Below are 23,954 nucleotides of genomic sequence, written 5' to 3'. Positions count from 1 at the left end.
CTTCCCCTTCCCTCTGGCACGGAGGCAAATCCCATCCTCTCCTTGTCCTTCCTCCCCCAGACAAGGAGCTGAGGATGGAGACCAGGAAGAACAAATCCCCACAGCAGAACCTCATGGAAGAGGCCATTTTGAGTGGCTCCACGGCACAGGAATCCAACGGGGAGGAAAAGCCATGGAGTTCCCACAGGAGGAGAGGCTCCAAACCCATCCCAGGGTGCTCTGAGGAGGAAAGACCCACCCTGTGCCGGGAAGGTGGCCGGGGATCCAGCCAGGGCTCTGAGCTGGTGGTCCATGAGCAGCTTCAGGATGGGGAGAAGCCCTACAAGTGCTTGGAGTGTGGGAAGAGCTTCAGCTTCAACTCCCAACTCATCATCCACCAGCGCATCCACACTGGGGAGAGGCCCTACGAGTGTCCCCAGTGTGAGAAGAAATTTCAGACCAGCTCCCATCTCCTCAAGCACCAGCGGATTCACAGTGAGCAGAGGCCCTTCCGCTGCCCTGACTGTGGGGAGGGATTCAAGCGAAACTTCACCCTCATCACCCACCGGCGCATCCACACTGGGGAGAGGCCCTATGAGTGTGGGGAATGTGGGAAGAGCTTCAGCCACAGGTCCAGCCTCATCTGCCACCAGAGGACCCACACTGGTGAACGGCCCTATCAGTGTGGGGAGTGTGCAATGACCTTCAACCGGAGGTTCCAATTGACCATCCACCAGATGATCCACACTGGGGAGAGGCCCTATGAGTGCTCCGAGTGCGGGAAGAGGTTTCAGACCAGTTCAAATCTCCTCAAGCACCAGCGGATTCACACGGATGAGAGGCCCTTCTGCTGCCCTGACTGTGGGGAGGGCTTCAAGCGCAACTTCACCCTCATCACCCACCAGCGCATCCACACTGGGGAGAGGCCCTACGAGTGTGGGGAATGTGGGAAGAGCTTCAGCCAGAGCTCCAGCCTCATTACCCACAAACGCATCCACACTGGGGAGAGGCCCTACGAGTGTCCCCAGTGTGGGAAGAGCTTCTCCAGGAGCTCTCACTTGACCAGACACCAACAGAAGCACCAGTAAGGGAAGCCCTGTGAGTGCCCCAAGTGCAGAAAGAGCTTTGTGTGGTGCTCCAGCTTTATTCCCCATCAGAGGACCCACGTTGGGCAGAGCCCTGATGACCTCTGTTTCCACTGATCTGCATTGGGAAGACACTGGGCTGGTGGTGCTTTTGTTTCAGTCCTAATTTTCTTTTAATTCATCTTCATCCCTTTAAAATAGACAAAATCGGGGTAAAAATGAGCAAATTCATCCAAGACCTTTAAAGCCTTTCTTTTTACTAGAGCTTCAAGGGAAACTGGGGTTCAAGGATATACTTGGGAGGATTTGGGGTTTGTGGGGGTATTTGGTGTAGTTGTCTCCATTTCTTAGCACTCATAGAGATGAGAGGCTTCAATGTCACCTCAAAACCACTCAGTGCCACTGAATGCTACTCAATCCCACCCCAAAATTATTCAATTCCACAGCCCCTCAGGGTGTGATGCCTTAAGTTTTAGCTTTCATATTTTTCATATTCTGAATTACCTAGGTTAGGAGTTTTGAACTTCATATTAATTGTTAGTGTCAGGAAAATTAATCCATGAACACCGGAGGTTTATGTCCAAAAAGGAGACTGGGGAGTCCTTTTACTTCATTCAAATAAAGAGAGAGGCCATGGGGCATTCCCCTGGGGTCTCTCCAATTTTTGGAGGGCGCAGCCTCCCTGTTATCCTAATTCCCGGCCATATGTCCCTTCTCTGTTTCCCCATAGGCTGAGGGACTTGAGAGGTACAGACTTCCCGGAACGTCTGATGCCTGGGATAGCACCACCCCCCCCACCCCGCCAATGCATAATCCTCTTCTTAATTCTTAACCATTGTGGAATTTGATGGTGTTTCCCCAGTGTTTCTTTCATCTTTCAGTTGAATCCATCCCATTGTTTCTGTTCTCTCTCAGTGATAGTTTCATTTTATCAGCAGACCCCCAGCTTGTTTGTAAAGCCAAATGTTGCGCTATTGGGAACGGCGAGAAGCACAGCACAGACTCTCTTGTGAGCTGTACAGGAAAGCCTAAGGTGTATTACCTCAGATCTTCTTTAATAGACTGATACATGAAAGTACAGAAAGGTAAAACTCTTATTGGTCTTACTGGAACTAACACATCACCATCATTGGTCATTGGGGTTCACCACCCATCAACCTTCTTTCGCAAGAAAGCAAGAAACTGACAAACAGCACTTGCAAGGCTGTCTTCTATCTCTGAGGATTGTTTTAATTCCTTCTTAGGATTTCTCAGGCGACACTGAGAAAATTATGCAGCCTGCTTTTCTGCAGGCACTGTGCTCCCTGTTTGTGCTCATATTTAACATGCATAATTCCCTCTTTTTGTTTTAAAAATAAAAAGCAGTGTTTGTAATCTCCTGCTGGGCCCCTGCAGGAAAGAGAACAAACATAGCACAAGAGGTCTCCTTTTTGTTTTAAAAATAAAAAGCAGTGTTTGTAATCTCCTGCTGGGCCCCTGCAGGAAAGAGAACAAACATAGCACAAGAGGTCTCCTTTTTGTTTTAAAAATAAAAAGCAGTGTTTGTAATCTCCTGCTGGGCCCCTGCAGGAAAGAGAGCAAACACAGCACAAGAGGTCTCCTTTCAGTTACCAACAGAACATTGAATGGACACTGATTTAGAATGATCAGGGAGATTTTCTGGCATGTTACCGAATTCTTGATAAGTATTGTTTTTCTTGCAAAGAACTGATGGTTGACTCTAATACAACTAGTTAACACACAGCAAACAAAACGTCGTCAGTCTGCTCAGAACTGACAGTCATAGGGAAGAATGCTCACTCTCTGCTTGTAGAAGGACCATCTGAATGATCATTGGTACCTTGATCATCATCCAAGGGCCACCTGTTGGCTGCTTTCTGCCCTTGGTGTTGCACATCAGAGCCAATGCACCTTGCAGGTATCCACTGTATCCCAGTATCTGTGGAAACGCATGCATACCCATGACCCCAGGTGATGAGCTCACACAGGCCTTGCCACTTGTTAGTGGTTAGGTGTCTCACCCAAACTTTCGCTCGAGGCAGGTGCACCTCGCCTGAGGATTGCAGTGAAAGAAAATGATTCAAAATGACAGGATTATCAGAATATTTTTGCACTGTGAGATTATTGATTATATAAATGTTAGCGTTCAGGAACACACATAATCATGAAGGATTATATGAAGGTGCTTTATTAAAGAGCTCTGGGTGTCAGGGGTACACATACCCAAATCTGACCCGACCCGATTTTGAGTTGAACATCTTTTATACTCTATCATTATATAACTTACGTATTAATTATTAAACTTACATTGTTTTATTGTATGCATTGTTTTTACCCAAGCATGGATTTCTTGTGATCCCCCCCAGCCCCCTAACATTGTTCCTCATGTTCTTTAAACAATAATTATATCTAATCATATCTAACAATTGTATCATGAACATCTACTGATTACACAGGTGCAGTTTGACCTGATCTTTAGCAAGCACAAGGCTTAACATTTCCCAGGGCCTACTTTTCCCAGGCTTGCCAAACCTAACTTTCTTTCTAAGTCCCTGTCATGAGGTGACTTTACCTTTAAGGTGGTTGTGAGAGCTAAGGAAGTTGAAGTTGCTGGGGACTGAAAGGAGTCCCTTCTCCTGACCAATTATTGGTCATTACTGGGAATTGACAGCAATTTTAACCATTGAAAAGGGAGATCAACTTGTGAACCCTACCTTAAGATGTAAAGTCAGAGCACTCTTAGGCTCTTTGTTTCCTGGCTGTGAAAGGTAACAGAACTCCAGGCCTCCCGTTCCCTGCCTGCCCATGCGGCCGGGCGGGGGCTGGGCTGAGCTGCCATGTCTCCCGGTCAGGAGATGGGGGCTTGTGGGGAGCTTTCCCCGGGCTCTGGCCGGGCCAAGCCAATCTCTGGCTCAGCTGCAGGTTTTGCTGTGACTAAATTTACTAGAGACTGCCGAGTGAAGAAAGAAAGGGGCTCTGAACCTGCAGCGGGCTAAAGCGGCGACTACACTCTCCAGAACAGCCATGAGGAATCTTCTATCAAAGACAGTTCCAGCTCCTGCACCGGCAGAAGTCACAGAACCATCTACAAAAGCCTGGGCAAGATTTTAACCCTTTCATTACCCAGATGAGACTTGCAGATTAATCTTTTTATCCAGAGAAAGAAAAAGAGAGTAATCAACATGTAAAGAGACTTCATAAAACTATCGGAGACAGTAAGAAAATAATTAAGTTTCAGAAGGGGTAGAGAATAAGAAAATGCTTTATGAGCTGAAATACCTTTCTCTTGAGGCTATGGGAATGGACAATAAGGTCTTGAAAAAACTCCTTCAATTCATGACACAGTATATGGGCAGGAATGGAGTGTTCAAAGTGTGAATTTTGAGTAAAAAATAGAGTGATTGTGGTGCGGTGAGGTGCTGGAACAGGGTGAAGCGAAAATTTGAGGCCTCGAGAGCCAATGAGAAAACTGTTTTCCAGTAGAGCTCACAAGGACAGATGAAGAAGACTTTTGCCTTTGAATAACTCATCCTTTAAATGCCATCCCTAGACTCATGGCCCATACACACCTCAGAGTGATGTGAAATGGGAGGAGTGAGCTCTGATAGCAGCATTTCTGGGCAGCTGACATCAGGGCAATAGAAAACTATAGCAGAAATAGTTTTCTTGTGAGAAACTCTATAGATTAGCAGAAAGAGACTTCTGTTTCTCTACAAAGACTGATAAAAAGACTCTAGCGAGAATAGGGACTGTTCTGGACACCAAAGTTCCAAGGTTCTTTGGTCTCTGTGTTGTCATGTGAACAAAAGAATGGTGGGTAGTAGGGGATAAAAGGAGTTTTCTGGAAGTTTATTCTGGTGTTCTTATTCTTATATTTTGTCAATAAACTTTCTTTATTCCTTTTAAGTTTTAAACCTGTTTTGCTCTTGTTCTAATCCGTATCTCACCGCAAAAAATAAGTAATTTTTTTGTTAGTTTCTGGTTTAAAACCACGACACTGCATTACCAGCTTGCTGCTGTGCAGATGCTGCCACCACCCAAAGCAAGGCCCTGTGTCCCTGAAGGGACCCACCCTGCTCTGTGGCCTGGACTGAAGGTGGGTCCCTCCTGCCAGGGCAGGGCCCAGCACAGCTCTTCTGTTCCAATAAAGAGATGGAGCTCTCACCCCAGTGTCTGGCTGGTACCACCAGCAAAGCCCACACAGCACCAGCCCTGGCTGAGCTCCGTGTCCAGGAGCAGGCAGGGCTGACCACGGTGCGGGCAGGCAGGAGCCAGGCAGGGGCTGCTGTGACCAGAGGCAGGGCCCCGAGGGGCTGGGGGAGTCTGTGTTGAGCATCCCTGGGATGAGGGCACATTTCCTTCAGTGGCATCACCTGGGCCTGGACCTCCTCCAGTGCCGTGCCCAGGAAAAGAGGCAACCATCAAGAGCATCTCCTGGGACACTGCCTGACCAGCAATGTCAGCAGGCAAAACCAAGGTTTTGTTTAGCAATGACCCTTTGATGAAGTCAAAGATTCACAGTCAGAGCAGTCCTCTAGTACAGATGGGAGTACACTCGGGGCAGACATCTAAGGCCATGAGGTCACAGAAGGCTCTGGGGTGACAGCAGGCTGAGGTGACAGCAGGCTCTGAGGTCACAGAGGTCCCAGAGCCCCGTGGTTGCCCAGCACCACAAGGACCGAGCAGTCAGTCCTTGACCACGACTGTTGTGGCAGCAGCGGCGGCGGCAGCAGCGGTGCTGACATTGGGACAGCGGTGTCAGGACAGTGGTGGCAGCAAGAGCTGCAGGACTGGCAGTGGGCAAGGCACCATGGCCTTTGCTCTGCGCCTCCTCCTCCTGCTCCTCCTGGCAGTGGCCCTGCCTGACAGGGCTGCCCAGGCTGCTCCGTGGCGAGCACGGCGAGCAGGTGAGCTGGCAGCCTCAGTCCCCTTTCCCGGGACAGTGCTCCCTTCTCCCTGGGAAGTGTTGGGGATGGTTTTCCCCAGGGCTTTAGGGAGGGTTTTCTCTGTGGGAGGGACAGAGGCCTCAGGGGCCCTGGGCTGGTCCCACTGCCCCTCCAGGGATGTTGCACAGGGCCTGCAAAGAGGGTGGAGAGTGACCAGAGCCAGCCCAGAGCTCCCCAGGCCCCTCTGCAGCTTTGGCCATGTCCATTGACATCTGGCTCCCACGGCCTTACCTGAGCCCCTTGCAGTGCCCAGTTCCCTAAGGCAGAAGGGGGTCCCAGCACAGCATGGAATGGTTCTGATTTGTGCTCCCTTCCAGATGAGGGTGGTAGGAAGGCTTCTCCAGCAGCTTGGCTTCATGAAGATTTTCTGCCTCTGGAGCCCCATGCAGGTATGTTCTCACTGTCACAACAAGGAATAATCATTGACAACGTGGCAGGAACCAGGTGACAGAAGCTTCTGTGGCTGTTGAATTACAGGTGTCTCTGCAGCGAGGACATTTCAAGCTCCTTTTCTGGTTGCTACACGCAAGCCCAGCTCCCATCGCAGGGGTGAGTGGTGTGTCCCTGCTGATCCCACAGGCTGAGCCCTGGTTCTGTGGGATCCATTCATCTGAAATGGAAATACTTTCTGTTAAGATCCTCCTAGAGGGAGGAACAAACCTACAGGAGACAAGAGGCTGAGTGATGTGGAGAGACACCGTGGTGGGTCCCTGTCCCTCAGCCTCCTCCTGAGACTCAGCAGCCGGGGGCTTTCTCTGCACATCTGGACACGCTGTGCCCGGCACAGCAGGAAGGGATCCATGGCAGCCTTGCTGCCCTGCTGCTGCTTTCACAGCCTGCAGGGCTGTTTCCCAGCCTGGCCTGGCTGCAGCTTCTCCCCAGCCTCTGCAGGAAGGCATTTGGCATCAGCTGACAGGGAGCCCAAACTGCACCATGGGCCATGCACACCCTGAAATCCTCTGCAATTTCCCAGTCTTGTGGTAGATGTGGCTGGCCTGGCTCCAAAGTTTGGATGCCTTCCTGAAACTTATCCATATCTTTGACAACTATTGCCTCCTGAAGATGCCACCTTCATGTTGGGGAACAAACAGCCCCACCTGATGCATGTATCCCTCTTCCTTTCTCCAGAGACGGAAGGAGAGGCTGCGCTGAAGGCAGCGTTTCCCGGAGGAAGCAGTGGCTCATGGGCAGCCTCTGCTGCAGGAAGGGAGGCCATGCCAGGCACAGTCACAGTCCCAGGAGGTAATTGCTGTGCCCCTGGGCCTGAGCCCTGCTGAGGCTTGAGCTGCCATCTCTGCTGCTGGGCAGTGCAGGCACAGCCCGGACAAGACCAGCACAGCCCAGTGGAATTATCCGCAGCAGGCTCAGGGTACTTGGCTACTGAGCAGTCCTGCTGGGGTCCCTCCATGGGAGACAGGTCCCAAAACCTGGCAGCAGCTGCAGAGGGGTGCCCATGGTGGGGAATAGGCAGAGGGGGAGGGCAAGGCTCCACTGTATCCTGAAAGAGCCTGGCTCTGTCCCTATGGGATGGGAGAGCTGTCCCAGCAGAACGTGGGCAGGAGGGAGGGAGGGCCTGAGGGACAGTTGTGGCACTGCCTGCTGTAGTTCTTCCCCATTGCTTTTACAATTCTTTCAGCTGTGGCAGAGAGAGGGCCCCAGTGGGGCCTGGGCTGCTCCAGCCACCTCTCCCAGGGATGCTGCACAGGGCCTGCAAAGAGGGTGGAGAGTGACCAGGAGCCAGCCCAGAGCCCCCAGGCCCCTCTGCAGCTGTGGCCATGTCCACTGACATCTGGCACCCACAGCCTTAGCGCGACTCCCTTGCACTGCCCCGTTCCCTAAGGTAGAAGGGGATCTCGGAACACCATGGAAACTGTTCTGATCTGTGCTCCCTTCTAGATTTGGAACTCAACCTCAATTATTTGGAAGTGCTACTGAATGATACTTTGAATATCTTGGAGAATGCTGGAGGCAAGTTCTTCTATTCCCTTTACTGACAGAACACAAAATGACAAGGTGGCAAGAGCATTTGCCATATCTCTTAACATAATCTCAGGCTTGTTGGGTTCTGGAAACCTCACCCTGCTCCTTTCTAGAGCCCTGAGGGATCCCACAGGTCACTACCAGTGGGAAGAAGGAGCATTTAGCTGTCAATCTTCTTCCCGTGTGTAATATCAGTGTCTCCTTCCATGTGCTCTGTGCAGCCACGGAGAGGAGCAGAGAGGGAAGGGGCCGGGCCCAGGGCTGTGTCCCGGGGCTGTGCCTTGTGTGGCTCCTTTGCCAGCCCCAGGGAGCCTGAGGGTCTCCTACAGAGCCACGGGAGCTGTTCTGTCCTACCTTTTTTTTCAGCCAAGCCTCTTGCTGAAGGTGATCTGGCTTCCCAACCCACACCCAGGACTGAGGCTCTGGAAGATGGTGAGGGTAGGTGAAGGCCTTTCCCCCTGGGAGAGCTGCCAGCTCAGAGCCCAAGGCTTGGCCAGGAGAGCATCGCTGCAGGTGCCAGGACAGAGCCATGCGCATGTGTGCCCTCGCCCTGCGTGATCCTCTCACCACTCCTGAGGCTCAGTGCTGCCTGTTCAGATCAGAAGAGATGACAGAAGCTTCTGTGGCTGTTGAGTTTCAGGTGTGTCTGCAGGGAGGACTTTCCCAGCTCCTGGGTTGGTTGCTGCACACAAGCTTGGCTCCCATCACAGGGGTGAGTGGTGTGTCCCTGCTGACCCCAAAGGCTGATCACTGGTTTTCTGGGATCCATTCCTATGAAATGGAATTATTTTGCTCTAAGGTCCTCCAAGAGGAAATACCAAAGCTACAGGAGTTATGAAACCCCATGAGCCATCCAAACCCATGAGGCAAATGCTGAAGAAAATTCTGCAAGAAGGACAAGGTGGGTCCATGTCCCTCAGCCTTCTCCTGAGACTCAGCAGCCGGGGGCTTTCTCTGCATATCTGGACACGCAGTGCCCAACACAGCAGGAAGGGATCCATGGCAGCCTTGCTGCCCTGCTGCTGCTTTCATGGCCTGCAGGGCTGTTTCCCAGCCTGGCCTGGCTGCAGCTTCTCCCCAGCCTCAGTAGGAAGGCATTTGGTATCAGCTGACAGGGAGCCAAACTGCACCATGGGCCATGCACACCCTGAGATCCCCTGCAATTTCCTGGTCTCAGGCTGGATCAGGTGTAGGGCCTGCTTGGAGGAGGGAGGGCCCTGGCCAGCCCCAATAACCTGGGTGTTTTCCTTGTCCTTATCCATGACTTTGACAAATATTGCCTCTTGAACATGCCACCTCCCCAGTGGGGAATGGTTCCATTTGATCCAGCTGTGGCTCTTCCTTTCTCCAGAGATGAACCCAAAGGCTGTGCTGAAGGCAGCGTTTCCCGGAGGAAGCAGTGGCTCATGGGCAGCCTCTGCTGCAGGAAGGGAGGCCATGCCAGGCACAGTCCCAGTCCCAGGAGGTAATTGCTGTGTCTCTGGGCCTGAGCCCTGCTGAGGCTTGAGCTGCCATCTCTGCTGCTTGGCAGTGCCTGCCTTTCAGGGATTTTGCACAGAGCATGGAAAAGGTGTTGAGAATGTCCAGAGCCAATCCAGAGCTTTCCTCAGGCTCCTCTGCAGCTTTGGCCATGTCCATTGACATCTGGCTCCCACAGCCTTACCTGACCCCCTTGCAGTGCCCAGTTCCCTAAGGCAGAAGGGGATCCCAGCACACCATGGAATGGTTCTGATCTGTGCTCCCTTCTAGATTTGGATCGTGACATGGAACATCTGGAAGTGGTGGTAGATGGTGGTTTGAAGACCTTGCCAGATGCTGGAGGCAAGTTCTCAATGTCCCTTTCTGCACAGAACAATCAGTGTCAAGGTGGCAAGAGCTCACTCACGTGCCATTTCCCTTGAGAGTCTGAAGGTTGATGGATTCTGGAAACCTCGCCCTGTCGTTCCGATTGGGAACGGCTTTAAAGAACGACAATGGACTCTCAAGGGAGTCACCACACGAGAATTCCTTAGTTTATTGCTTCAGCTCTGTCTTATAGACAGATATGTGGAAAAGTACAGAAAGGAAACTCTTATTGGTTAGCAAAGTATTACATCACTATCATTGGTCAGGGGCACTTTGCCCCCCTTGACTCTCTCCTGCAAGGAGAAACAACAGGCTGCAAAACAACACCTGCAAGGCTGTTTAGCATCTCTGAGAATTGTTTTAATTCTTTCTCATATTTTTCCCAGGCTATTTTCTCAGGCAGCCTGAGGAGCCATGCGGCCTGCAATTGTACAGGCACTGTGGTTCAGATTTAGCATCCATAACTCACCCTTTTCTGTTAAATAAAAAAGAAGTGTTTGTTCTATATTTTACTGGGCCCTTGTAGAATAAAGAACGAACACAGCTCAAGAAGTTTTTTGCTAGAACTTTGAATGGATGCTGATCTAGAATTAATTTAGAATTTTGGTTTATGTTTTGGTATTTAGGATTTGTTCTCTTTGTAAGGACTTGATGGTTGAGTCTAATATTTCTAATTCAGTGAATTAATACACACACTATACAAAACTATATACAACATTGTTAGTCTGTTCGAATTGACAGTCTAACATGTCAATAGAGTAGTTTGAAAGAACACCAAAGTGATAAAAACAATGCACAATGCAATTTATATGCAATTTATGCTGCTTTGATCCCCTCTTCTTATCCCGCTTTTTTTTTTTTTTTTTTTTTTTTTTCAAATACAATTGAGGGATTTTTGAGGGATTTATAAAGTTTACATGGTTGCTGTTGTTGTTCATCGGGTTTGAACAGTAGTTCATGAATTTCAGGAAGGTTTAGGGAATCTGAAGTTACTATCTCTTCGTGGCTGGTTGTCAGTTTCGTAAACACAAAACTTGTCAGTTCTGTAAACACAAAACTTAAAAGATACAAACTGAGTGAGTAAATTTGGGTCCCGCAGGGACTGCAGGATGCTGGCACGGCTCAGGCCGCTGGAGTTGACAGACTTTGTCAAGGTATTTCTTTGGGTTGGTGCAGAAGGTCCCGGTGGAGTGGCCCGCCGTTGTCTTTCTTTCCCCCCGCCACTTTTATGGGTGCGGGGGGGCCGCTGCTAGAGTTCAGATCGGGAGCGCAGCACGGCAAGCGCTCTCTCTCCCTCCCGCGCCTCCCCGCTGGAGCGCGGGGGGAGCGCAGTGGGCGCAGGACTAGCGCCTCCCGCGCACGCGCGGGGCGAGTGAGGTTCGCCGGCCCACCCCGCGCTTTCTCGCCGGTGCTTCGGACGCGCAGGGGGGGCAATGCCTGCCACGGGCCTGGCCCCGGCCCCAGATTTGGGCTTGAGTTCGGGTTTTTTGGGGTTCTCGCGGCCGGCGGCGGCGGGCAGGCGCAGGGGGAAGGCGAGGCCGCTGCCTCCCCTCTCCCCGCCGCTCTTCCGCCCTCGGTCGGCCGGCGGCCGGCCGGACCACGGCTGGTGGCGGCGGGCAGGCGCAGGGGGAACGCGGTTGCTGTTTCCCCTCCCCCCGCCTCGGCGGCGGCGGCGGCCCGCCGCGCTCTGGATCCGCGCCTGGACTCCTTGGCGGCGGCGGCCCGCGCGCCAGGCGCGGGGGAGTTGAGCGCTGACTCTCTCTCTCTCTCCCCCGCCGCGTTGACGGGCCGCAGCGGGGATGTCTGCGTTTCTGTTTGCGGCACAGAAGGAAGAAGCTCGGACAGCGCGGAGGCGCTGGAGAAAGCAGGTTCTGCGGCGGCCGGCGGTGGCGCTTTTGGCGCCGGCGGAGGCTTTGCGGGTGGCACAGGCGGAGGCGGGCAGTCTCTGCTTTCCTGCCGCTTTCCCGTTGGCAAAGCTCGCGTGCCGAGCTCCGCGGATGGCGGCCGCTCAAACCTCTCTGGAGAGGGAGATCTATGGGCCGCAGATTGCTCTCGCTCGCCGCTAAAGTCCTCCGAGGGTCTGGGCAGAGCTAAAAGAGCACTATGCAGCTCATCTACGGTTTCATCTCCCGGTCTCTTATCTTGTACAACGGAGGAACTTTCAGCATCAAAGTTTCTCCTCCCGGTTTCACTGTCCTCAGACTGGCTCCGTTTCAGCGTTTTAAAAAGCACTCCCCAGGTAGCTGCTAGGCTACACACGCTGATATCTCCGTTAATGAATTCTGACCATAAATGGTGCTCTATCGACAGCCAAAGTTCGAGATCAAAGGCATTGTCCATAGTTATATCAAAACCTTGCTCTTTCACCCACTGAAATAAAGCACGCATGGCATCTTCAGAAACACTGAGTCCCATGCGGGGCAGGGCATCTTGCCATGCAAGGTAGGCAAGCTGTTCATCAGCTGAAGTACAGTCCTTCATTATGAGGACTTTATCTTGGCGGCTCCACGAATGCAATTATGCACACGCTAACGGCTCGGACCCAGGAATTTTGAGCTCTGCTTCACCAAGATGGCCGTTCCAAACCCACTCACAGGCAGGCTCCACTATCCCGTTGGTTTTCAGAACCAGCTTCCTCTTGGAAAGCCCGGGAGAATTCCACTTACCCCTCTAGGGGGAAGGGCTGGCTTTTTCCCGCTCGCTGCTTACCCTCAGGGGATTAGCAGATCACGTCGGTTGCCTTCTGACCTCAGGGGTCGGCTGCAGTTTATGTCGGGTTACCGGACCTCAGGGGTCGGTGTAGCATCACGTCGGGGTCACCAGATGTCGTTCCGATTGGGAACGGCTTTAAAGAATGACAATGGACTCTCAAGGGAGTCACCACACGAGAATTCCTTAGTTTATTGCTTCAGCTCTGTCTTATAGACAGATACGTGGAAAAGTACAGAAAGGAAACTCTTATTGGTTAGCAAAGTATTACATCACTATCATTGGTCAGGGGCACTTTGCCCCCCTTGACTCTCTCCTGCAAGGAGAAACAACAGGCTGCAAAACAACACCTGCAAGGCTGTTTAGCATCTCTGAGAATTGTTTTAATTCTTTCTCATATTTTTCCCAGGCTATTTTCTCAGGCAGCCTGAGGAGCCATGCGGCCTGCAATTGTACAGGCACTGTGGTTCAGATTTAGCATCCATACTCGCCCTGCTCCCTTCTGGAGCCCTGAGAGATCCCACAGCATTGCTGTCAGTGGGAGGAAGGAGCATTTAGCTGTCAATCTTCTTCCTGTGTGCAATGCCAATGTCACCTTCCGTGTGCGCTGTGCAGCCATGGAAAAGAGCAGAGAGGGAAGGGCCAGGCCCAGGGCTGTGCCCCAGATCTGTGCCTTGTGTGGCTCATTTCTGGCCCCAGGGAACCTGAGATGCTCCAGCTGCCGCTGCCAAGCCCTGGCCCTGCCTGGGGCTCAGTTCAGAGCTGCTGGCAGCTCCAGGGAGTCCTTTCTCCCCTGACTTCCATTCAAGGGGCTCCTTCCATCCCAGTGTGAGGCCACTGCAGGCACGTGGTCCCCCTGCCCCTGCTCCTGAGTGGAAGGTGGAGATGAGGGAGTGCCTTGGAGGGCACCAATCACCCAGGTGCACTCACTGCCACTCCAGCATGAAGAAGAATCTTCAGCAGTGTCACAGGAGCTGTTCTGTCCTGCCTTTCTTTGCAGATGAACCTGATGATGAGGATGATCTGGATTCCCCGTCCATATCAGTTACTGAGCCTGATGATGAGGAAGATTATGAGGGTAAGTGAAGGCCTTTCCCCCTGGGAGAGCTGCCAGCTCAAGGCTTGGCCAGGGCGGCATTGCTGCAGGTGCCAGGACAGAGCCGTGCACGTGTGTGCCCTCGTCCTGCGTGATCCTCTCACTGCTCCTGTGGCTCAGTGCTGCCTGTACAGCAGAGATGAGAGAAGCTTCTGTGGCTGTTGAGTCACAGGTGTGTCTGCAGGGAGGACTTTCCCAGCTCCTGAGCTGGATTCTGCAAGCAAGCCCAGCTCCCATCACAGGGGTGTGGTGTGTCCCTGCTGATCCCACAGGCTGAGCACTGGTTGTGTGGGATCCATTCCTGGGAAATGGAAATACTTTATATTATGTTCCCCTGAGGAAGAAGAACAAACCTATAGGAGATAGTAATGTAGCAATGGGGGAACTCAAATATCTGGACATAATTCTGAATGATCTGGAGGGACACTGTGGTGGGTCCATGTCCCTCAGCCTTCTCCTGAGACTCAGCGGCCGGGGGCTTTCTCTGCACATCTGGACACACCATGCCCGGCACAGCAGGAAGGGATCCATGTCAGCCTCACTGCCCCACTGCTGCTTTCACGGCCTGCAGGGCTGTTTCCCAGGCTGGCCTGGCTGCAGCTTCTCCCCAGCCTCTGCAGGAAGGCATTTGGAATCAGCTGACAGGAGCCCAAACTGCAGCACAGGCCATGCACACCCTGAGATCCCCTGAGATTTCCTGGTATCGGGGTAGTTCAGGTTTAGGGTCTGTTTGGAAGAGGGAGGGCCCTGGAGCATTTCCAAAACCCTAGGAATTTTCCTGATCCTTATCTATGTCTTTGACAAGTATTGCCTGGAGAAGACCAGCACAGCACAGAGAAATTGTGCATTCAAGCTCAGGGGGTTGAGCAGTCTTGTACCAAGGGGTGGCAAGGTGCCTGCAGGCCCCAGCTCTGGGGGAAACAGAGAATGTCCTGGCCATATCCAGCGTGCTGCCAGATCAGCAGTGGAGCACAGCACAGGCTCACGCTGCCCATTGCTCCCACAGATGCAGCTGGCACCACAGCACGTGCTCAGAACATCTGGGAAAGCATGAGAAGAGTTTTCTACCAGGGAACACATGGTTTGATTAAGTTAATGGCCATTGTGGCTGGTGGAGCACTTTTCCTGATGGTGTGCTGTGCCGGAATCTGGTATTGCTGGAAGACAAAACGGTGAGTGTTTTGCTGATCTCGGCCTCCAACAGCTTCTTGAAAGGCTGCTCATAGCCAGGAAACATTCCCAGTGAGGCTGCTGTGGACTTGTGGCTAGTCCTTGGCTGCCCAAATAACTCTGCTGAGAGTTCTGCTGCTGCCCAGGGCTTTCATTGGCCTCTTAATTGCTGGGCCTTGTCCTGGGGAGCCCGCTGGGGCTGCAGCCAGTGCTGGCTGCCACTGAGGCTGCCTGGCCAAGAGCAGCCCCAGGAGCAGCGGGCAGAGGCAAAGCAAGGTGGGCAGGAGAAAGAGCGGGGACGAGATTGTCCTTGAAAGGCAGAGGTGCTCTGGGGCCTGCTCCTGGCCAGGGACCCTGCCCAGAGCCATCCCCTGCTCTCCAGGGCCTTGAGGGGCAGCTGTCCAGCTGGGCCAAGCTGTGCCAGCAGCTCCAGACGTGCTGGGGAGCCTTGGCAGCTCTGGGCCCTGCTGTGCAGGAGGGTCTCTGTGTGCCAGCAGCAGCTGGGGGCCTCAGCCACCTCCTCTCTCCACAGGAGCGCCTCTGCACCTTCAGAAGACTGGCGAAAGACTTTGGTCACTGAGAAGCTGCATCTGTCATCCCCGCTCTTCACATCTGTCCCCATGTGCCAAGCTACATCTGCATCCCCATCTTGAGGGCATCCCAAGACCCCCACCTCCCATGCGAGACCTCTACCTCTGAGCCCCCTGGCCCTGGTCCCTGCCAGGACTGAAACTGGGCAGCCCCTGTGCAGCAGAGCAGGGGTTGGCCCATGTTTTTTGTTCCAATAAAGAGATGGAGCTCTCACCCCAGTGTCCAGCTGGTACCACCAGCAAAGCCCACACAGCACCAGCCCTGGCTGAGCTCCATGTCCAGGAACAGCCGGGGGTGCCCACGGTGTGGGCAGGCAGGAGCCAGGCAGGGGCTGCCGTGACCAGCGGTGGGGCCCTGAGGGGCTGGGGGAGCCCATGCTGAGCGTCCCTGGGCTGTGAGGGCACATTTCCTTCAGTGGCATCACCTGGGCCTGCACCTCATGAGACACACAGGGAAAATTTGGGCTCTCTCCTGAGGTGTGCAGGGATCCCCCATGAGGAGTGCAGCAGGGTTAAATTGAGAGGGTTTTTTACTCTTCTCAGCACAGCAAAGGGGACACTCTTGGCTGAGGTTTTGCAGAGCTGGGAGGAAGCCTCTTGTGAGCCCTGGGGCCTGGCCTGTGGGCACAGCGGGCAGGCAGAGCCCATCCCTTGAGGCCAGTCCAGGCTGCTCGGGCCGGGCCGGGCCGGGCCAGGTGAGGGTCACAGCAGGGAAGGGCCACGGCCGTGGGCTCTGATGAGGCTGCCGAGCTTCACCCTGGCCCTGTGCTGCAGCCAAACACACATTTACAACCACAGCCATTCTCTGGGGCACAGGAGGCACCCAGGGCTATAACTGAGGCTGTGGCTTCTCACCCTGAAGGGAGGCTGGCTCTGTTGGTTCAGAGGGCACAGCTTAGATCCCAGTTCCCTTTGTAAACCTGCTGGGGAAGTGTTGAGGGCAGAGAGTTCCAACCCTTCTCACTAAGAAGTGTGGCTGATGCTGTGGGTTTTTTTAATTTTTTGCCCTCTAAATTTGTGTCCTGGCAGAGGATTAAGTTTGCTTGCTCTCAGTAAGACCCTTTTCTTCTTGGTGCTGTTGTAAATGAAATTAAAATCAGACAACTAGATCGACTGAGTTAATAGCAATTAAATAACAAGGGAAAAAAATTATACAATTTAGTGAATTGAATACAAGAATAAAATTTAGTAAAAGAATTCAATTTAGTAATTTGAATAGCAATTTGGTATAAAAGGAATACAATTTAGTAAAAGAGTACAATTTAGTGAATATCTTCATATATATATATATATATATATGTATGTATGTATGTATGTATGTATGTGTGTGAATATAGTTTGCCAGTAATTAAGTATGATTAAAGCATAAGCAAAACTGACTGAGCTACAGAGAGGACTTCTCACCCCACCTCACATACAAAACAAAGCAATTCAAACAAAACTCATATACTGTATGCTTATAATATTCATTAATGTTTCTCTTAAGTTTTCTCATATTTCTGATTCTTTGACTTTACGTCACTATTCGTCATGGTGCATGCTTCATTTGTTGCTAGGGGGTCTTCAGTCTTCTTTTGGTGGTCTTTTGGATGAAGGCTTACACTCATCCTCGTTGTCCTCTGGATAACTTTAAAGGCTGTGCATGCTTACTAAGTGTTGTGTTATGCAAGTAAGCATTGTGCTCCACTAATTAGTCTTACATTTCATAATTTTCAGGCCCTATGCCTAAAGTCGTTCCAACTTTTTCCATCTCATGGTCAATTTTCTCTTGGGACATTACTTATCCCAGAACTACATAATCTATCTTAATTTTGACATGTAACATTTTTAAAGGGGTACATCTGCTTGTAACACCAATTCCCCTGATTGCTTCTAATAATAACTTTCCAAACAGTTACAATTTAGTTAGCACAAATCATTTCCATTTATCACAAGGGGATTCACAGAGCTCATCCTGATGGATGAGGAAAAGGGAGTGGGAACTCAGCAGTGAGGAGACCGGAGGGCTGGAGAGCAGCTCTGAAAGACACTAAACTCCCACCAGACTTCTGAAACATTGCTGCTCTTCAGCCAGTGACAGGATGAGTCCCTGAGACTGGGGCTTGGCCTTACTCGTGGTGAGGGGCATCAAGGAAGGCTGCAGTGTGATGGAGATTGTGATGGGCTGGGAACTCACTGGGGGAAAGGAGGGAGCAGTTGTGAAGTAAAAGGCAGGTGTGGGACAGAACTGTTCAGAGAAGGGCTGAGCTACAGCTTGAGCAAGATGAAAAATGTCCTTTGGGGTCATCCCAGATGGATTTCATTTCAGAAGTTATGGAACAAGTTTAATTTTTGGGAGGTGTCATGTTTTCCCTTGGAGGTGGACACTCTGCAGACTTGAGCTGCATTGCCAAAATGCTCAAGTCTCTGCTGCAGGTCACAGCGTTTCTTCTTTGGCTGATCCCGGCCCAGTGCTGAGCCCAGCAGAGCCCTGGCAGAGCCCAGAGCAGCCTCAGCATCCGCAGAGCCCGGCTGCAAGGAGAGAAAGCAGAAACCGCCCGTCAGCTGAAGGCTCCTGTCCCCTTGTCCCAGCCAGCCGCGGTGCCCAGGCCATGCTGGCCGTGCTCAGAGCTGGGCCCAGAGCTGCCCATCACTGCTGCCTTGGGGAGCAGAGCAGGAGGGCAGGACATGTGCCCAGCCTGCAGCCAGCCACGGCAGATCCAGCCCCTCAGCAGCTGCCCAGAGCGGGATGCTCCTGTGCCCGCTGCCATCTCCCAAAAGCTCTTGTCCCACCCATGCCAAGGAGATGAGGACCCACCTCACACCATCCGCTGCCACAAGAAAAGCTGGTCCCAAACGATGTCCTCAGTCTTCTCCAAGGGCACGGCCCATCCACGCCACAGCTGGTCCCAAGCACTTCCCGATCCAGACTGGACCCCACCTGGAACACTTCCTTTAGAAAAACAAACAACAAATTAATGAAAATAGGTTACAGACAAAAAGGGGAAACAAGAAAAATGGTAAAAAATCTTTTGTCTGTCAGGAGCTTGAGGAAGGCCCAACCCCTACATTCTAGGGAAAAACCCACCCACGGGTGAGGGAAGCCCATGCTTTCTCCCTTCCCCCTGCACTGTCCCCCAAAATCACGGTGATCCCAAAGCAAAGCAGGGGAGTGGAGCAGCCCAAGCCCTTCCTTGCCTGCACAGCAAAGCAGCCGTGCTCAGGTTCTAGAGTCCTTGTGCTCCAAATTGTGGGATTTTTCTTAGATTTCGTGGTATTTTGTGGAGATTTGGTGGGATGTTTCTGGAATTTTTGGGACTTATTTGCACTGTTGTAGAATTTTCTGGAATTTAGTGGGATTTTTCTTGAATTTTATAAGATATTGAGGAGATTTTGTGGGAGTTTTGTGGGATTTTGAGGGATTTTTAGCAGACATGAAGGATTTTGAGGTAATTTCTTAGGTTTTGTGGAAATTTGTGGGGGTTTTGTGGAAAGTTTCTGGAATTTGTTTGGCTTTGGGGAAGATTTCTGCAATTTTATTGGAGTTATTCTGGAATTTTGTGGGATTTTGTGGCGACTTGGAGAATTGTGAGGGATTTTTCTTCGATTCTATGGAATTTTGTGAAGATTTGGTGGGATGTTTCTGTAATTTGGTAGGGTTTTGAGAACATTCAATGATTTGTGTGGGATTTTTCTGCAATTTTGTGGGATTTTCTTGAATTTTACAGGATATTGGGGAGATTTTGTGGGAGTTTTTTGGAATTTTGAGGGATTTTGAGGAGACATGAAGAATTTTGAGGTATTTTTCTTAGAGTTTGTGGAAATGTGTGGGGATTTGGTGGGATGATGACTGGAATTTGTTGGGGTTTTGAGAAGATTTATGGAATTTTGTGGGATTTTTCTGCAATTTTGGGTAAATTTGTGGAGATTTTATGGGATGTTTCTGGAATTTGGTGGGGTTTTGAGGGAATTTAGGGAATTGTGTGGGATTTTTCTGCAGATTGGTAGGATTTTGTGGGGACTTGAAGAATTATGAGGGATTTTTCTAACCTATCTTGGAATTTTGTCGATATTTGGTGGGATCTTTCTGGACTTTGTTGTGGTTTTGAGGAAATTCAGGGAATCGTGTGGGATTTTTCTTGAATTTGGTGGGATTTTTCTTGAATTTTGTCGGATATTGAGAAGATTTTCTGGGAGTTTTGTGGAATTTTGTAAGGTTTTCTGGAATTTTGTAGGATTTTGAGGAGAGTACAAGAATTTTGTGGGATTTTTCTTAGATGTTGTGGAAATTTGGGGCGATTTGGTGGGATGTTTCTGGAATTTGGTGAGGTTTTGAGGAAATTTATGAAATTGTGTGGGATTTGTCTGCAGTTTGGTGGGATTTTTCTTGAATTTCATAGGATATTGAAACAATTTTGTGGGAATTTTGTAGGATTTTGAGGGATTTTGAGGAGACATGAAGAATTTTGAGGTATTTTCTTAGATTTTGTGGAAATGTGTGGTGATTTGGTGGGATGTGACTGGAATTTGGTGGGGTTTTGAGAAGAGTTTTTGCAGTTTTGTGAGATTTTTTTACTGGAATGTTGTGGGATTTTGAAGAGACTTGAAGAATTATGAGGTATTTTCTTAGATTTTGTGGAAATGAGTGGTGATTTGGTGGGATGTAACTGGAATTTGTTGGGGTTTTGAAGAGATTTGTAGGATATTGTGTGGGATTTTTCTGCATTTTGGTGGGATTTTTCCTGAATTTCATAGGATATTGAAAAGATTTTGTGGGAGTTTTGTAGTATTTTGAGGGATTTTGAGGAGACATGAAGAATTTTGAGTTATTTTCTTAGATTTTGTGGAAATGTGTGGGGATTTGGCGAGATGTGACTGGAATTTGTTGGGGTTTTGGGAAGAATTTCTGCAATTTTGTGGCATTTTTGCAATTGTGTGGGATTTTTCATAGATTTTGTGGGATATTCAGGGGAGTTTTTGAGATGTTTCTGGAATTTGGCAGGGTTTTCAGGAAATTTAGGTAATTGTGTGGGATTTTTTTCTGGAATGTTGTGGGCTTTTGAGGAGACTTGAAGAGTTTTGTGGAATTTTTCTTAGATTTTGTGGGATGTTTCGGGGATTTTTTGAGATGTTTCTGGAATTTGGCAGGGTTTTGAGAAAATTTAGGTAATTGTGTGGTACTTTTTTCTGGAATGTTGTGGGATTTTGAGGAGACATGAAGTATTTTGTGGAATTTTCTTAGATTTTGTGGAAATGTGTAGTGATTTGGAGGAATGTGACTGGAATTTGTTGGGGTTTTGAGAATATTTCTGCAATTTGGTGGTATTTTTTTCTGGAATGTTGTGGGATTTTGAGGAGACTTGAAGAATTTTGTGGGATTTTGAGGAGACTTTGTGGAAGTTTGTGGTGATTTGGTGGGGTTTTTCTGCAATTTTGTGGGATTTTTTTGCAATGTTGTGGTATTTTGTGGGATTTTGTGGAGACTTGAAGAATTTGGTGGGATTTTTTTTTAGATGGTGGAAATTTGTGGGGATTTGGTGGGATGTGACAGGAACTTTGTGGGATATTTTTTTTATGTTCTGGTATTTTGTGGGATTTTGAGGAGACTTGAAGAATTTGTGGGATTTTTCTTAGATTTTGTAGAAATTTGTGGCGATTTGTTGGGATGTTTCTGGAATTTGGTGGGGTTTTGAGGAAATTTATGAAATTGTGTGGGATTTTTCTGCAATTTGGTGGGATATTTCCTGAATTTGTTAGGATATTGAAAAGATTTTCTGGGAGTTTTTTAGAATTTTGAAGGATTTTGAGGAGACTTGAAGGATTTGGTGGGATTTTTCTCAAGATGTTGTGGAAATTTGTGGTGATTTGGTGTGATGTTTCTTGAATTTGGTGGGATTTTTTTGCAATGTTGTGGTATTTTGTGGGATTTTGGGGAGTCTTGAAGGATTTGGTGGGATATTTCTTAGATGATGTGGAAATTTGTGGCGATTTGGTGGGATTTTTCTGCAATTTGGTGGGATTTTTCCGGAATTTCATAGGATATTGAGAAGATTTTCTGGGAATTTTGAGGAATTTTGAGGGATTTTGAGGCGACATAGAGAATTTTGAGTTATTTTCTTCGATTTTGTGGAAATGTGTAGGGATTTGGTGGGATGTGTCTGGAATTTGGTGGGGTTTTGGGAAAATTTGTAGGATATTGTGTTGGATTTTTCTGCAATTTGGTGGGATTTTTCTTGAATTTCATAGGATATTGAAAAGATTTTCTGGGAGTTTAGTGGAATTTTGAGGGATTTTGAGGAGACTTGAAGAATTTTGAGTTATTTTCTTAGATTTTGTGGAAATGTTTGGGGATTTGGTGGGATGTGTCGGGAATTGGGTGGGGTTTTGAGAAGGTTTCTGCAATGTTGTGGGATTTTTGTCTGAAATGTTGTGGGATTTTGAGGAGACTTGAAGAATTTTGTGGGATTTTTTCTCTAGATGTTGTGGAAATTTGTGGTGATTTGTTGGGATGTTTCTGGAATTTGGTGGGATTTTTTTGCAATGTTGTGGTATTTTGTAGGACTTTGAGGAGTCTTGAAGAATTTGGTGGGATATTTCTTTGATGTTGAGAAAATTTGTGGCGATTTGGTGGAATGTTTCTGGAATTTGGTGGGGTTTTGGGAATATTTCAGATTTGTGTGGGATTTTTCTGCAATTTGGTGGGATTTTTCCGGAATTTCATAGGATATTGAGAAGATTTTCTGGGAGTTTTGTGGAATTTTGAGGGATTTTGAGGAGACATGAAGAATTTTGAGGTATTTTCTTAGATTTTGCAGAAATGTGTGGGGATTTGGTGGGATGTGACGGGAATTGGGTGGGGTTTTGAGAAGATTTCTGCAATTTTGTGGAATGGTGTGGGATTTTTCTTAGATCATTGTGGGATATTCATTGGATTTTTTGAGTATCTGGAATTTGGTAGTGTTTTGAGAAGATTTCTGCAATGTTGTGGTATTATTTTCTGGAATGTTGTGGGAGTTTGAGGGGACTTGAAGAATTTGGTTGGATTTTCTTAGATTTTGTGGAAATTTGTGGCGATTTGGTGGGATGTTTCTGGAATTTGCTGAGGTTTTGAGGAAATTTATGAAATTGTGTGGGATTTGTCTGCAGTTTGGTGGGGTTTTTCTTGAATTTCTTAGGATATTGAAAAGATTTTGTGGGAGTTTTGTGGAATTTTTTTGGGATTTTGAGGAGACATGAAAAATTTTGAGTTATTTTCTTAGATTTTGTGGAAATGTTTGGGTATTTGGTGGGATGTGACTGGAATTTGGTGGGGTTTTGAGAAGATTTTTGCAATTTTGTGTGATTTTGTGCAATGGTGTGGGATTTTTCTTAGATTACTGTGGGATATTCAGGGGATTTTTTGAGATGATTCTGGAATTTGGCAGGGTTTTCAGAAATTTTATGTAATTGTGTGGTATTTTTTTCTGGAATGTTGTTGGATTTTGAGGAGACATGAAGAATTTTGAGGTATTTTCTCAGATTTTGTGGAAATGCATGGGGATTTGGTGGGATGTTTCTGGAATTTGGTGGGGTTTTGAGAAGAATTCTGCAATTTTGTGGGATTTTGTGGGGACTTGAAGAATTTTGTGGGATTTTTCTCTAGATGTTGTGGAAATTTGTGGTGATTTGGTGGGATGTTTCTGGAATTTGGTGGGATTTTTTTGCAATGTTGTGGTATTTTGTAGGACTTTGAGGAGTCTTGAAGAATTTGGTGGGATATTTCTTAGATGTTGAGGAAATTTGTGGCGATTTGGTGGGATGTTTCTGGAATTTGGTGGGGTTTTGGGAATATTTCAGATTTGTGTGGGATTTTTCTGCAATTTGGTGGGATTTTTCCGGAATTTCATAGGATATTGAGAAGATTTTCTGGGAGTTTTGTGGAATTTTGAGGAGACATGAAGAATTTTGAGTTATTTTCTTAGATTTTGCAGAAATGTGTGGGGATTTGGTGGGATGTGACGGGAATTGGGTGGGGTTTTGAGAAGATTTCTGCAATTTTGTGGAATGGTGTGGGATTTTTCTTAGATTATTGTGGGATATTCATTGGATTTTTTGAGTATCTGGAATTTGGTAGTGTTTTGAGAAGATTTCTGCAATGTTGTGGTATTATTTTCTGGAATGTTGTGGGAGTTTGAGGAGACTTGAAGAATTTGGTTGGATTTTCTTAGATTTTGTGGAAATTTGTGGGGATTTGGTGGGATGTTTCTGGAATTTGGTGGGGTTTTGAGGAAATTTATGAAATTGTGTGGCATTTTGTGCAATTGTGTGGGATTTTTTTTAGATTATTGTGGGATATTCAGGGGATTTTTTGAGAAGTTTCTGGAATTTGGCAGGGTTTTCAGGAAATTTAGGTAATTGTGTGGTATTTTTTTCTGGAATGTTGTGGCATTTTGAGGAGACTTGAAGTATTTTGTGGAATTTTCTTAGATTTTGTGGAAATGTGTGGTGATTTGGAGGAATGTGACTGGAATTTGTTGGGGTTTTGAGAAGATTTCTGCAATTTGGTGGTATTTTTTTCTGGAATGTTGTGGGATTT

General features: G+C 48.6%; 3 protein-coding genes across 8 annotated transcripts in view; 2 read left to right on the top strand and 1 right to left on the bottom strand.

Annotated features, from left to right (window-relative positions):
* LOC111944285 (uncharacterized) overlaps positions 1–4,978 on the top strand; it is a 211,548-nt gene extending 206,570 nt beyond the window's left edge. For 3 of the 4 annotated variants that reach the window (XM_086872550.1, XM_086872551.1, XM_086872549.1), the window contains exon 4: positions 61–4,978. In XM_086872550.1, coding sequence (XP_086728676.1) covers positions 61–1,067 — 1,007 coding nt within the window. In that variant the 3' untranslated portion in view covers positions 1,068–4,978. The remainder of the gene's footprint in view (positions 1–60) is intronic. The other variant, XM_086872548.1, reaches the window with a different exon arrangement.
* LOC147647200 (uncharacterized) overlaps positions 1–23,954 on the bottom strand; it is a 182,290-nt gene that overhangs the window by 89,700 nt on the left and 68,636 nt on the right. The gene's annotated exons all lie outside the window — the stretch shown is intronic.
* LOC147647204 (uncharacterized) lies at positions 5,755–11,901 on the top strand. Its single transcript, XM_086872436.1, has 10 exons — positions 5,755–5,971; positions 6,328–6,399; positions 6,488–6,559; positions 7,139–7,252; positions 7,907–7,978; positions 8,357–8,428; positions 8,631–8,702; positions 8,790–8,891; positions 9,342–9,455; positions 11,630–11,901. The coding sequence occupies exons 1-10, from the start codon at positions 5,875–5,877 to the stop codon at positions 11,899–11,901; spliced, it is 1,059 nt and encodes a 352-aa protein (XP_086728562.1). The 5' UTR covers positions 5,755–5,874.

Source organism: Cyanistes caeruleus, unplaced genomic scaffold (genome assembly GCF_971803275.1).
Source record: "Cyanistes caeruleus unplaced genomic scaffold, bCyaCae1.hap1.1 HAP1_SCAFFOLD_65, whole genome shotgun sequence".
In the NCBI taxonomy this organism is placed as follows: domain Eukaryota; kingdom Metazoa; phylum Chordata; class Aves; order Passeriformes; family Paridae; genus Cyanistes; species Cyanistes caeruleus.
Note: the sequence above shows the minus strand (reverse complement) of the source record. Positions and strands in the feature narration are given on the sequence as shown.

Excerpts from the sequence above, each read along its gene's own strand:
- LOC147647204 (XM_086872436.1), top strand. The coding sequence starts at position 5,875 with ATGGCCTTTGCTCTGCGCCTCCTCCTCCTGCTCCTCCTGGCAGTGGCC. Across the intron at positions 5,972-6,327 it reads GTGGCGAGCACGGCGAGCAG|ATGAGGGTGGTAGGAAGGCT; the intron begins GTGAGCTGGCAG and ends GCTCCCTTCCAG. Across the intron at positions 8,703-8,789 it reads GCTTGGCTCCCATCACAGGG|GTCCTCCAAGAGGAAATACC; the intron begins GTGAGTGGTGTG and ends TTTTGCTCTAAG.